The following is a 14379-nucleotide window of genomic DNA, read 5'->3' on the forward strand; positions in this document are numbered from 1 at the left end:
GAAAAGATTCTACTTCTGTGGAAGTATAGCACCAAAGTCAAGTCTGACCAAAGTCAAGCTTCATTTACTTAATCTTACCTCAAATTATTCTGATTATGCCACTGCACATTTGCTTAAATGATATCTTATAGTTATCTCCCTCACATTTTTTCTAGTGCATTTCTTCAATATCTCTAATGATAGAGCAAATAAAATACTTTCTTGCTTTTCAAGACTAAGCACTGTGGGCTACTGACTTCCCCATTCTAAGTCCTGAAAGTTGGCACATAGAGGATGTTCAAGAATTACTTGAGAACAGATAAATACATTAAATTCCACACAATGGAGGACTGCCTCTACCTTGCTCATTTTGAGTCCAGCATATAATAGTTTTGATAGGTATTTTTTTATAAATAAATACATTTTTTCAATGAGCCTTGTATCTCCCCTACCCCCTATTTTTCTTTCAGGGCTGGAACAACCATTATCTCTGATAATTTAAAATCCTGCTTCCTTGTATTCGTCACATCTGTAAGTATGTAATTGAAGCATTAACTTTTCAGTTTAAATTCTGGTAGGAAGCTACAAGCAATAATTATAATTGTCCCTTGGTATCTGTGGAGGATTGGTTCCAGAACCTCCTGCAGATACCAAAATCTGTGAATGCTCAAGACCCATAAAGTGGTGTAGTATTTGCATACAACCTACACACATCCTCCCTTAGTGTACTCCAGATCATCTCCAGATTATTTATAATTTCTAATATAAAGTAAATGTCAGGGAAATAGGTTTTATGCTATACTGTTTAGGGAATAATGACCAAAGAAGTCAGTGCATGTTCAGTAAGATGCAACTTTTGCTAGACATTTTCAATCTGCAGTTGGCAGAATTCACTGATGTGGAACCCACAGATATGAAGGGCTGACTGTATTACCTAATAACAACCTTCATATTAGTGATCAGTTCTATAAGTAGGAAGCTGGTTGAACCGGATCAGATTACCCATGGATATTGATGATTCAATAGCATGGCTAACCCATAGTGATTTCAATCTTTCTTTGATACTTTATTGCACATGATCTTTACATATCAACATGGAAGGTAATGCATTTAAACTCCAAGTTTCTTTGCTACCTGTCTTTTTTCAGGGTCGTTGTCTGGTAATTGCACAGATTAACTATGAGAAAATATCTGTACCTTCCTGGGTGATGAAGATAGATTCTTCCACTCTAAAACATTTTCACAATGGTCTTCCATCAAGAGGAACTAGTGGTATAACTGGGAAAAGCTTAGAAAGTAAGAACATTTCTATGTAATCATATTGTACAAACATTAGAACTTTTTTCAGAGTTGAAATCAACTCATTCTGGGCCTGTATCTGCCACATGACATTTATTTTTTTTAATTGCATGAAATAATGTTCAATATAAGAAAGCCAGAAAAATTAAAATGTATTCTCCATAAAAAGCAGGAGAAATTAAAGTAAGCCTTTCATTAAACATCCTTCTATACCTCCATTTTAAGAAGTGCTTAGTATTTCATATCATGAATGGATCATAAAATAAAGTTAATAGGTTTAAAATAAAATCTGTAACAAAATATCCATTTTTTAAAAAATACAGGATCCACAGTTTTTCCCAAGACTTCATTCTCAGCTGCTAGAAAAACAACACTCAACACAAAAAATCCTCAGCACCAGGTGAGATAAACAGGTTGAATTTGATGTCTCATTAAAGTCTGAATCTTGGGCTCTTTTCTCTTTAAAATATTGAAGGTCATTGTCCTAGGGGATAAAGAGTAACGGGACAGAAATATCCTTTCGTCTCATCTCATCAAGGAAGCACTCACAATTCCCATTCATTTCTTTTATGGCTTTCAAGTCTCAGATTGTCCTAGAAGCCTGCAAACTAGATGATTACTTTTCCAGGAAGTTTCCAGTATGAGAAACCCTGGTATCAAGTAGTCTAGCAAGCTAGACAAGGTACATAAAAAGACTTTGTCCGTTCTTCTTGGTTTTACTTAATAATACTCTTGATTGTATTTAATTTATATCCACAATTGTTCATTAAATAACTATTTTGAGCTGAGTAAGACCCATTCTTGTAAGAAAGAGAGCTCTTAATCTCTTGGTAAGTGAATCATGATCTGTAAACACCACTATAGACTATAAATTATTTCTGAATCAAATGTGACTCATTATTACATATGTCTATGAAATGACCTGGCCTGCTTCTTGCAGGGTATATATTTTTTACCCTGAGACCTCCTTCTCTGTATCTCTGGCTGCTTCCATATTTGTATGCTCTTGGAAACAAATTATGAAAAGAAATGCTCAATAACAAAGAGAGAGAGAGAGAGAGAGAGAGAGAGAGCGGGAGGTATTTGGTAACTATATTGATAAGTGTTAGTTTGGTGCCTTTCCTTAACATTCCACAAAAACATGTGTTCTCAGAGACAAGGACCTAACCACTGACTCCACCCTTCACTGGTGGATATTCTGTGAGCTGTTCTTAAGGTTGAAGGTGCCCTGCTTAGGCCTTCTATCCTCTGTACAGCATTAATTACTTCTTTATAATTCTTTGGTTCCTCAAATATTTATTGGGCTCCTTCTCTGTGGTGCTGCTGTGCACTGCTTATGGTATAATATGGCTTGGACCCAAGACATTTCCCTGCCTTTTCAAAGTTACAGTTTGGATAATTATTCCTACACATGTTCCGGTTGTACTGGAGATTTTCCTTCAGTCTTGGACTAACAGTAAAGTAAGGTAACTTAGGTGTAATTGGATTTGGGATTTGATTGAACAAATGGAAATTACAAGCATTTAAAATTTGAATTACTTTAATAAGGACAAAATAGTCACTCCCTAAATTAATTAATATATCATTTATTAACTGTCATTAAACTCTTGTTAATTAAGTAAGATGGTAAAATTAAATTAAAAAGATGGATGATTTCCAAAAGCAGATGAGATTGTGATTTTAAACATCTCTTTAAATTAGTTTAAAAGACAAGCACAACATTGTGTAATTCACCCAGGACTTGAAACAATAAGGTGATGAAAGACTATTGGAACATTATGGGGACAGGAAATTGTGAGGATTATTTTTCCAGAGAATGACTATATTATATTTAACCACTTAAGTGGTTATAAACTTTTTCTTGGTTGTAAATTTGATATAGTCATCTGTTGTTTACTGAATATCTCTACATGCTAGTCATTGTACTAGAAGCCGAGGATTTATCTGAACAAATATAGACACCTTTGAAAATTTAATGAAAGCTAGGGACTCCTAAAAACTACAAAAACTAAAATGTATACATATATATCCACACCAGTTTTTGCACACTAACTCTCAGTAGGTATATAGATCCCTAGAATTAATTAATAAAGATTCCTAGGTCTGTAGGCCTAATTTAAAGATCCACTCTATTGAAGCTATTCAGGTAAGGAATAATCTGTGTATCTTAGGGCTAGTCACTAAAACTCTAGGTTTCCATTTCTTTAATGAGGACTCAGATGAAAGACCTCTGTTTTGAAGACTCTAGGAGTCTGTAGATAAGATGTTATAAATATGCTTGTCTGTTTATATCATCTTTCTGTTGCCCATATTTGTTTGGGAGGGAGGAAGAGAGAGGAAAGAATATTATAAAATAGATCATCACACAATAGTATGGGAATTAGAAAATCATCTGGAATTTAGAGGTCATCGACTCTTCCATAAGAAGAGGCAGTGGCAATCCGGATGATAAATGGTCCCAGATGATAAGTGGTGAGTGAATCTCTGAGTTAGGACTTGGTTCCATATTTCCTCACCTCCTGTTCACAACTCTCCACGACACTATGGTGTGCATAAAGATTTACCCTCCACCAAGTGGGTTGTATTAGATTAATAACTATTCAAATCCATGTCAACTCTCAGTTGTTGGTGAATATTTAGAGATTTTTTTAATGAGAGGTGTGACTAATGAAAATGTTGAAAAACTTGGCTCCTTGATACAGAGATACTTATAAAATTAAGGGATATCTGGGAAAGCTTCACTGGTGGGGTAATCCAAGTGTTATGGGTTGACTCATGTTCTGTCAAAATTCATGTGTTGAAGTCTTACAACACATGAAGTCTCACATGAAGTCTGAAGTCTTACAGAATGTGACTGTAGGGTCTTTACAGAGGTAATTGAGTTATCGTGAGATCACTTGGGTAGACCCTCATCCAATATGGCTGGTATCATTCTAAAATAGGGAAATTTGGGCATGGGGACTCCCACTGGGAGACTGCCATGTGAGCATCAAGGCAGACAGAGATCAGCCAAGGGACACCCAAGATTGTTTGCAACCACTATGAGCCAGAGGAGAAGCTTAGAACTGATTTTCTTGTAATAATTCTGAAGAAACAGCATGTCTATAGATGCCCTGAGTTTGAATGTCTAGCTTCCAGAACTGTGAGACAATAAATTTTTGTTATTTAAGCCATGAGTTTGTGGCACTTTGTTTTAGCAGACCTACTAAACCTATATATAGTCATGTACCACATAATGTTTCAGTCAACAACAGTTGGCATATGCAACGGCAGTCCCATAAGATTATGATGGAGCTGAAATTTCCTATCACCTAGGGGCATTGTACCTGCCATAACATCATAGTACAACATGTTACCCATATGTTTGTGATGATGCCGATGTAAAGAAATCTACTGTGCTGCCAGTCATATGAAAGTACAGCACATGCAATTATGTATAGTACATAATACTTGATAATAAATGACTACGGTACTGGCTTATGTTTTTACTCTACTATACTTTTTATAATTTGAGAGCATACATCTACTTATTTTTAAAAAGGTACTGTAAAACACCACATGGGTTACACTGGCAGCAACCTCATACCTCCCATGTTTACCACGTCTCTTGATTGCATTGAGTGATTGACCTGTACCATGTGGGTTTGTGTAAATGCACTCTATGACGTCTGCATTATGATGAATTGGCTTCCCTTCCTGGGAAGGTCATGTGGTCTCTCTGTACTTTGCTTTCCTAATGTGTCAAGTGAAGGAAGCTCCAGATAAGAAGTTCTTAGATGGTTCTCTAGGAGCCCTTCAGTGGTCGATGTGTGTTTGTGATACAGAAAACTGTGAGTAAAAAATGAATAAATACAGGATTGAATGAATAAACACGTACACACACGTGTATATATGTTTCGAATTCCCCTCACCTCCTCCTCATTTGTTGCCAGCTAAGATTGCTCCTCCAGAAACAGATCCTCTAACCATTTTCCTAACGGGTAAAAAATCCCCAAGATATTGTGTGAAAAAAAGCAAGGTATACAGCAGCATGCATGATATACTTCCTCCCTTTTGTACTGAAAAGTGAAGGCGATTTAAAAAAAAAAAAAAAGACAATAGCAGCTGTTAGGATAGGAAGAAATTGCAACACATACATTGTTGGTGGCAGTGTAGAATGATACAGAGCCTTTGGAAAATAATCTGACAATTTCTCAAAAAAATTGTGTGCAGTTACCATATGACCCAGCAATTCCATTCCTAGATAGAATCAAAAATATTTGTTCCACAAAAACTAGTACATGACTATTCCTAGCAGTATTATTCATAATAGCAAAAACCAAAAACAAAGATTTATTAACTGATGAATAGATAAACGAAAGGTAGATATCCATACACTAAAATATTCAACCATGAACAAATCTTGCAAATATTCTTCTAAGTATAAGAAGCCAGTCACAAAAGGCTGCCTCCTATATTGATTTTTCTTCATGAAATGTCCTACATGGACGAATCTATAGAGTAGATTGATGGTTACTTAGGAATAGGGAGAGGAGGGAGTCAGAGGAGTCAGAGCTGAGGGGCATGAACTTCTGTTCAGAATGATGAAAATGTCCCATAATTACATGGCAGTGATGGTTGTGTGACTTTATGACCATGGTAAAATCTACTTTATTGTACACTTTAAAAGGGTGAGTTTTATGCTATATTATTTCAATTTTAAGACCTTCTGGGAAGAGAATAAAATTTGTTTAAAAAGAATGGCAAATATTTCATCTTTTCTTATTATGTGCAAAAAAAAGCCTGTAAGGTGCATTTCAGCAGTTACCTGTATTGGTAGGAGTTTCCAAAAGAGTGGGAACTGAGCAGATGGGAGACAGGCAAGAAAGGGGGATCTTTTCTATGAACACAAAATTTAGTATTGTTTTAGTTAGCTTTGTGTCATGGTAACCAATATACCTGACAAGAACAATGTAGAGAAGGAAAAGTTTATTTTGGTTCATGGTTTCATAGGTTCAGTCTGTGTTGGCAACTTCATAACTCTTGGCCTGAGTGAGGCAGGATATCATGGTGGAGGGGCATGGTAGAGGAAGGGTACTCAGTTAATGACAGCCAGGCATCAGAGAGAGCTTCAGTGCAAGGAGTCAGGGATAATATAACTCCCAAGGGTCCCACCCCCAGTGGCCTATAATCCTCCAGCCATGCCCTACCATCTATGGTTACCACCCATTAATCCATTCTAATTATTAATCTATCAAATGGAATAATCCATTGATTATGTCATAGCTCTCAAATCTAATCATTTCACCTCTGAACTTTGCTTCATTGTCTCACATATGAGCTTTCAGGGGATACCTCATATCCAAACCATAACAATATTTAATATTATTCAGATCTTTTAATGTTTTATATTGAAATATGAACCAAATAAATATATTAATTCTTCAAAAAATTAAAAATAAAATTATGTATTTTTATTAGTATTTTATTATAGTTAATTTGGTAATGTAGAGGCTACAGTTCCTGGATATGAAAGATTGAATTTTAACATATTTAATTTTGATTATTTTATCATTAAGAAACATATTTTTGGATTTCTTTTCTACTTTGGGCATTTGATTACCCATACTGGACAATTCTTTCTCTTTTGGGTATAATTCTTATTTTTTCTAGGACTATTTGATTTACTTGTAGTTATCTGAATTTTATTCTATGCATGCATTAAAGAGCAACAAGTAAATGCCTTACATATATAAAAGTAGATGTGTGATTAGTGAAACCAAATGACCATATATAATAATATTCAAGTTCTCCAAAGAAACAGAATCCACAGGAGATACATGTGCATGTATATATGCTCACACACACGTATAGACACATATACGGATATGTATGTCTATACACACACACACATACATATGTAGATTAAATTTAAGCAATTGGCTCACACAATTAAGGAGGCTAAGAAATTCTGTGATTTGGCATTTACAATTCAGAGACCCAGGGAAGTCAGTGGCATAGTTCTAGTCCACATTTGAAGACCTGAAAACCAGAAGAATTAGTGATATAAATTCTACTCTAAGCCCAAAGGCCTGACAACTGGAGAATAATGTTTAAGTTCCTGTCTGAATGCAGGCAAAGGTTGATGTTCCTGCTCAAATGTCAGAGAGAGGGACAGAGAGAGAGAGGGAGAGGGAAGAGGGGGGAGCGGGAGGGGAGAAAGTGGGTGGATTTTCCCTTCCTATTCCAGTTTGTTCTTCTTGGGCCCTCGATGGATTAGATGATGCCCACCCACACTGAGGAAGACACAGCTTTATTCAGTTCACAAACCAAATTGCTAATACCATTCAGAAGCACCCTCACAGAAACCTCCAGAGATAATACTTAAACAAATATCTGGGCACTCTGTGACACAGTAAAGTTGACACAGAAAATTCCTTTACACCAAAATCTCAAAATCAGTAAAAATTAAACTTATCCTTCATTTTGACTAAATTTTTGTGAACTTTTTAAAATTTGTTCTAATTAGTTATACATGACAGCAGAATGCATTTTGACCCATTGTACACAAAGGGAGCCCAACTTTTCATTCCTCTGGCTGTACACAATGCAGAGTCACACTGGTTGTGCAATCTTACATGTATATAGGGTAATAATGTCTATCTCATTCCACCATTCTTCCCACCCCACTCCCCTCCCTTCCCCTCACTCCCCTCTGCCCAATCCAAAGTTCCTCCAATTTTCCTTAGCCCCTGCCACCTCCTTATTGTGAAGTAGCATCCATAGATCAGAGAAAACATTCGGTCTGGCTTCTTTGAGATTGTCTTATTTCACTTAGCATGATATTCTCCAGCTCTATCCATTTACCAGCAAATGTCATCATTTCATCCTTCTTTAAGTAATAAAGAGTAATATTCCATTGTTTCTATATACCACATTTTCTTTATCCATTCATCTGTTGAAGGGCATCTAGGTTGGTTCCATAATCTAGCTATTGTGAATTGAGCTGCTATAAACATTGATGTGGCTGCATCACTGTAGTATATTGATTTTAAGTCCTTTGGATATAAACCAAAGAGTGGGATAGCTGGGTCAAATGGTTGTTCCACTCCAAATTTTCTGAGGAATCTCCACGCTGCTTTCCAGAGTGGTTGCACCAATTTGTGGTCCCACCAGCAATGTAAGATTGTACCATTTTCCCCACATCCTCGCCAACATTTATTGTTACTTGTATCCTTGATAATTGCCATTCTGACTGGAGTGAGATGAAATCTTAGAGCAGTTTTGATTTGCATTTCTCTAATTGCTAGAGATTTTGAACATTTTTTCATATATTTGTTGATCATTTGTATTTCTTATTTTGTGAAGTATCTGTTCAGTTCCTTAACCCATTTATTGATTGAGTTATTTTTTTCTTTGGTGTTAAGTTTTTTGAGTTCTTTACATTTCTTGGAGATTAATGCTCTGAGATTTTCTCCCACTTTATAGGTTCTCTCTTCACATTATTGATTGTGCTTCTGAGAAGAAACTTTTTAGTTTGACTCCATCCCATTTATTGATTCTTGATTTTATTTCTTGTGCTTTAGGAGTCTTGTTAAGGAAGGCAGGTCCTAAGCCAACATGATGAAGATTTTGGCCTACTTTTTCTTCTTGTAGGCAAAGGATCTGTGTTCTAGTGCCTAACAAATGAATTCAGCAAATAAGAGGATATTAAATCAACACCCATAAATCAAATGTATTGCTATACATCAGTGATCAGTGTTGAGTCCACTGAAAGAGAAATTAGAAAAACTACCCCATTTACAATAGCCTCAAAAAAAAAAAAAAAAAAAAAAAAACAAACTTGGGAATCAGTCTAACAAAAGAGGTGAGAGACCTCTACAATGAAAACTACAGAACACTAAAGAAAGAAATTGAAGAAGATCTTAGAAAATGGAAAGATCTCCCATGTTCTTGGATAGTCAGATTTAATATTGTCAAAATGGCAATACTACCAAAGTGTTAAACAGATTTAATGTAATTGCTATTAAAATCCCAATGACATTCTTCATAGAATTAGAAAAAGCAATTGTGAAATTCATTTGAAAAAATAAGAGACCCAGAATAGCCAAGAAGAGTGAAGCAGGAGGCATACAATACCAGACCTAAAACTATACTACAGAACCATAGCATGGCATGGGCACCAAAATATACATGTAGACCAACGGTATAGAATAGAAGACACAGAAACAAACCCACGTAAACACAGTTATCTCATACTAGACAAAGGTGCAAAAACATACATTGTAGAAAAGATAGGCTCCTCAACAAATGGTGACAGCAAAATCAAATTAAGCTATTTTTCACCCTGCACAAAACTCAATTCAATGTGAATCAAAGACTTAGGCACGATGTAGATTCATACTATTTATCTTATCATGCATGTACATAGGGTAATGAGGTCTGTCTCATTCCATGATTTTTCATACCCCACTCCCTCTCATTTCCTTCTACATACCTAAAGTTCCTCCATTCTTTTCTCACTCCCTACCCCCACCCCTATTATATATCGTCATCCAATGAATCAAAATGCAGTCTGTAAAAAATAAAAAAAATTTAAAAAACAACAAATAGTGATATATCCTTAAAAAAAGGAATACTAATCCTTAACAAAAAGAAATAAAGTATTAATAGTCCATGCAAAAAGAAAAATAAAAAGACTTAGGCACTAGAACAGAGACCCTGTACCTAATAATTTTTTGTAAACTTTATTGGTGTTTTATAAACTGTAGTTTGCAACCAATTGATTGTGTAATCAATGTTTTAAATTAATTAAAAAGTAGAATAAAGTAGAAACAGATTTCATCAAACATAATAAAGGCAATATTTTCCACAACATTTAAAGTGTGTGTATGAGCTGGTTTTGTGGTGCATACCTGTAGTCTCAGCTACACGGGAGATTGAGGCAGGCGGATTGCTTGAACCCATGAGTTCAAGTCCAGCCTGGGCAACATGGCAAGACCTGCTCTCAAAAAAAAGAAAAAAAGAATGTGTGTGTGTGTGTTGAATCACATACGATATATTTGTAATTATGGATCATCGTTTTTTAAAATAAAAGATCAAAAACTACGGCATTCTATTAACTTTTGAGTATTATTGGAACTTGTATATTTTATAGTTTGTTTCAGTTGACCAAATGATGAGTAACTGTTACTACTTATATTAGTAATTACTAATTCCTATTGCTCATTATTTATAATTAACAGCAACTATTATTTTCATTGATACTCAAGCTGTGACAACTTGGCCAATGGGAAATGCTTTAAATTGACTCTTACAAGAATCATTAGTGTTGTGTATATTGGGAAATTTTTCTTTTTTACTGCTAAACAAAATTTATTATATCAATATCTCACAATTTGTTTCTCCATTTTCCTTTTGATGGACATTTGTATCATTTCCTTTTTGAAGCACTATTAATAAAGGTGCTGATAACATTTTTATATACACTTTTTTTGTGGACATAACATTTATTTCTCTTGGGTATGTCCATAAGAATTAGGAATGGATTTCTTGGGCCATAGAGCTGTCTGGTATTAACTTGCAAAGAAACTACCAAGCAGTTTATCAATGTGGTCAAACAGTTTTATACTCCCCAAGCAATGTCTGAGAATTCCTGTTGCTCCATATCCTTGCCAACATTTGGCATTGCTAATCCTTTCCTTTTAGCTTCTGTCTTCTCTCTCTCTCTCTCTCTCTCTCTCTCTCTCTCTCTCTCTCTCTCTCTTTTGGTACCAGGGATTTAACTCAGAGGTGCTCAATCACTAGCCACATCCCCCATCCTATTTTGTATTTTATTTAGAGACAGGGTCTTGCTGAGTTGTGCCTTGCTTTTGCTGAGGCTGGCTTTTGAACTTGAGATCCTCCTGCCTCAGCCTCCCAAGCTGCTGGGATTACAAGCATGCACCACAGTGCCAGGCTAGCTTCTCTGAAATTTTAATTTGCATCTTCCTGATGACTAGTGATGCTGAGCACTTTTCGGTATGCTTATTGGCTATTTGAGTATCTTTTGTGAAGTACCTGCCCACATCTTTTGCTTATTGGTAAAAAATGAGTTTTTGTTTTATTATTGACTCACTCTTTGTTTCATTATTGACTTGCTTTTTATTATTGATCTTTTCTATTGGTCCATAGCTTCGCCTTTTCACTTTAAAAAGAAATTATGCATTTTGAAGAATTTTTTTGGATGAGTCCAAATTTATTTATTTTCTTTTATGAATGATGTCTTTTGTGTCCTATTTGAGAAATTTTTGTTTACCCATCCCAGTATTTTGAATATAGGTTACTTTGAACAGAAATGGAAGAGGATGTATCTTTTAAGGTTATGAGTTTATATTGATTCTTTCAATTGAGCTTATCACTTTTTGTATTTGTTTCATATTTACTTATTATTCTGTGAATTTAGAGTAGTAATAAGCACTTTGTTAACTTTTTTCTCAGTATTAACTACTGAGACCTTTTTTTTTTTTTTTGGGTGCTGGAGATCGAACCCAGGGCCTTGTGCTTACAAGGCAAGCACTCTACCGACTGAGCTATCTCCTCAGCCCCTGAGACTTTCTACTGTATTTTCCAACATAAGCTTTTATTTGAGGTCAGTCTTTTATTTATTTTTTGCGGTGCTGGGTCAGTTTATTTATTTTTTGCGGTGCTGGGGATTGAACCCAGGGCCTTGTGCTTGCAAGGCAAGCACTCTACCAACTGAGGTATATCCCCAGCCCATAAGCTTTTATTTGAAAAAAGGATCTTGAAACTTAAAATATATGACCAACCTCACTAGCCTATGTGATATTTGAAGTCTATATCATCTCAAAGATATTATGGTTTTATGGTTCACTGGGTGAACACAGGCTAAGTAGAATTGTTTCCTAGGGACAGATCCAGGTTTTGTGAGATGTGAAGCTTATATAATTTAGTGATCATTTTTAAGAAAAAGAATTTTGTGATCTGAAATTGCCACACTGCAAGATGTGCAGATATAACAAGATGAGATCTGATGGGTTGCGATGTGTCTATAGTACATTTGCTCACAGAAGCACTATAGTTTTGCTGTAAGTTTGCATGCTTATGCTCAGAAATTGTGAACATTTTTCTTTTTTAGGATTCTCATTTAAAAAATATGAAGTGTTTATATATGCATACATTGCAATATCAAACATGTTTAACAAGATGGAAATTGCACTTTGGGAGACAATGAGATCAAACCTTCAACTTACAGTTCTACATGTCTGATAATTGAAAGACTTCTCCATAGATGAACTCCCCCCCCCCCTCCTCCTCCTCCTCCTCTTCCTCCTCCTCCTTCTTCTCTCTCTCTCTCTCTCTCTCACTTTTGGCACTGCAGATTGAACCCAGAGGAGCTTTACCACTGAGCTACATCCCCAACCCTTTTCATTTTTTAATTTTGAGACAGGGTCTCACTAAGTTGCTTAGGGCCTCACTAAATTGCTGAGACTGGTCTTGAACTTTAATCCTCTTCCTCAGCCTCCCAAATTGCTGGAATTACAGCCATGGGCTACCATATTCTCCTCTTTACAGATGAGCTTTTGATTCTGTGTGTTTTGAAGCTGTTTATCTCCACATTCATAACACAATACAGCCAAGTGAGTTCCAGCATGGGCACTTGGACTATTCATGAAAGAAATTGTGTTCTGGGAGGTCAGCAGTAACCTCATTATATAGAAAAGTGATGGACAGCTACACCAGTATGTCCCATTAAATCTAAGCTAGATGTGTCTCCAACTCAGCTTCCCCTCAGTTGGGTTCTCACAATATCTCTGGCTACTCCAGCACCATACAACAAGATAGAAAATGTGGTGGAGGGAAAGTGGTAAGAGAAAGAGAAAATGAAGTGAAACAATTGTGCCATACTTGTGCACATTTTACAAACATGTAAGTCCATGTGAATGGGTTTCTAGAGATCCTCTTAGATCTTGGAAGGGGCTTGTGCAAGTGAGGGGCTCTAAATCCTAAAATTCATTATTTCATGGTAAATCTGCCTGTTAATTACTTAAAATTAGAAATATAAATAGAAACATAGTATGTCCATTGTTTAATGATGACTCCCTGGGGGAAATATTAAGTAATAGTTAAATTTTGGAGCATAATACATTAGGTGCTGATGTATAAATCTACATTCTCATTATAAAAAAAAATGTGATTCTTTAGGACCTGGCATGTATTATGTAGACAAAAATGTTTCAAATTGTGTACATGTGTGAGTAAGTATTTTAAATATGGATGACTGAGACTTTTATGAAGAACTGACATACAAGTAACTTCTCCCTATCACTCTTTAAACCTCACCATTAAGAATATTGAGTGTCGGGCTGGGGAGATAGCTCAGTTGGTAGAGTGCTTGCCTTATAAGCATAAGGCCCTGGGTTTGATTCCCAGCACCACAAAAGAAAAAAAAAGAAAAAAAAAAAAAAAAAAGAATGTTGAGTGTCAGGGACTGGGGATGTAGCTCAAAAATCTTAATATTTCAATAATAAGGGGTGTACCTCAGGTGAACAGTATTTGAATTAAAGCTGTGGTGCAAACATTAAATAATTCTACCACATTTTAGATCGAATATTTTTGGAAAAAACATCAGAAATTATTTTAGCAAAAAGATAGCAAATTTTTTTGAATAATTATTTGCTCTGATCTGGAAAATATTTCTGGTGCCCACAGTTGCATATTTTGACAGTTGAATCTAATATAAAGAAAGCACAATCTTGGGAAAAAAAGAGCTAAAATAGTTGTTTTGGAGGAAATTATTTACTTCACAACATAATTCACATGCATAAAATTAAGATATTTTCAGAACAATTATAGTAAGTTTATAAGCATATTAAAACATGATTATCACTATAAATAATTGGAGACTATTCTTACTAATGTTATCAAGTGTATCAAATATTCTAAGTTTGATATTTTCATTGTGATGGGATAGGTCAAGACAAAACTTTGGGATTCCAAGGAATGATCTCTTGGGTAGCCAAATTAAATTAGCCGACATTTTTAAGTTGATAAAAATAATACATCTGATTTGCACATTCTAAATGTATGATAAATTTTTACATGTGGCTCATTTCACTTAAT

General features: G+C 35.3%; 1 protein-coding gene across 1 annotated transcript in view; it reads left to right on the forward strand.

Moving 5' to 3' along the window:
* The window catches only part of LOC306669663 (cyclic nucleotide-binding domain-containing protein 2-like), a 106885-nt gene that overhangs the window by 62218 nt on the left and 30288 nt on the right, over positions 1-14379 (forward strand). The window contains exons 9-11 of the mRNA XM_079153780.1: positions 450-510; positions 1128-1275; positions 1602-1678. Coding sequence (XP_079009906.1) covers positions 450-510; positions 1128-1275; positions 1602-1678 — 286 coding nt within the window. The remainder of the gene's footprint in view (positions 1-449; positions 511-1127; positions 1276-1601; positions 1679-14379) is intronic.

Source organism: Sciurus vulgaris, assembly GCF_902686455.1.
Source record: "Sciurus vulgaris genome assembly, chromosome: 9".
Classification (NCBI taxonomy): Eukaryota; Metazoa; Chordata; class Mammalia; order Rodentia; family Sciuridae; genus Sciurus; species Sciurus vulgaris.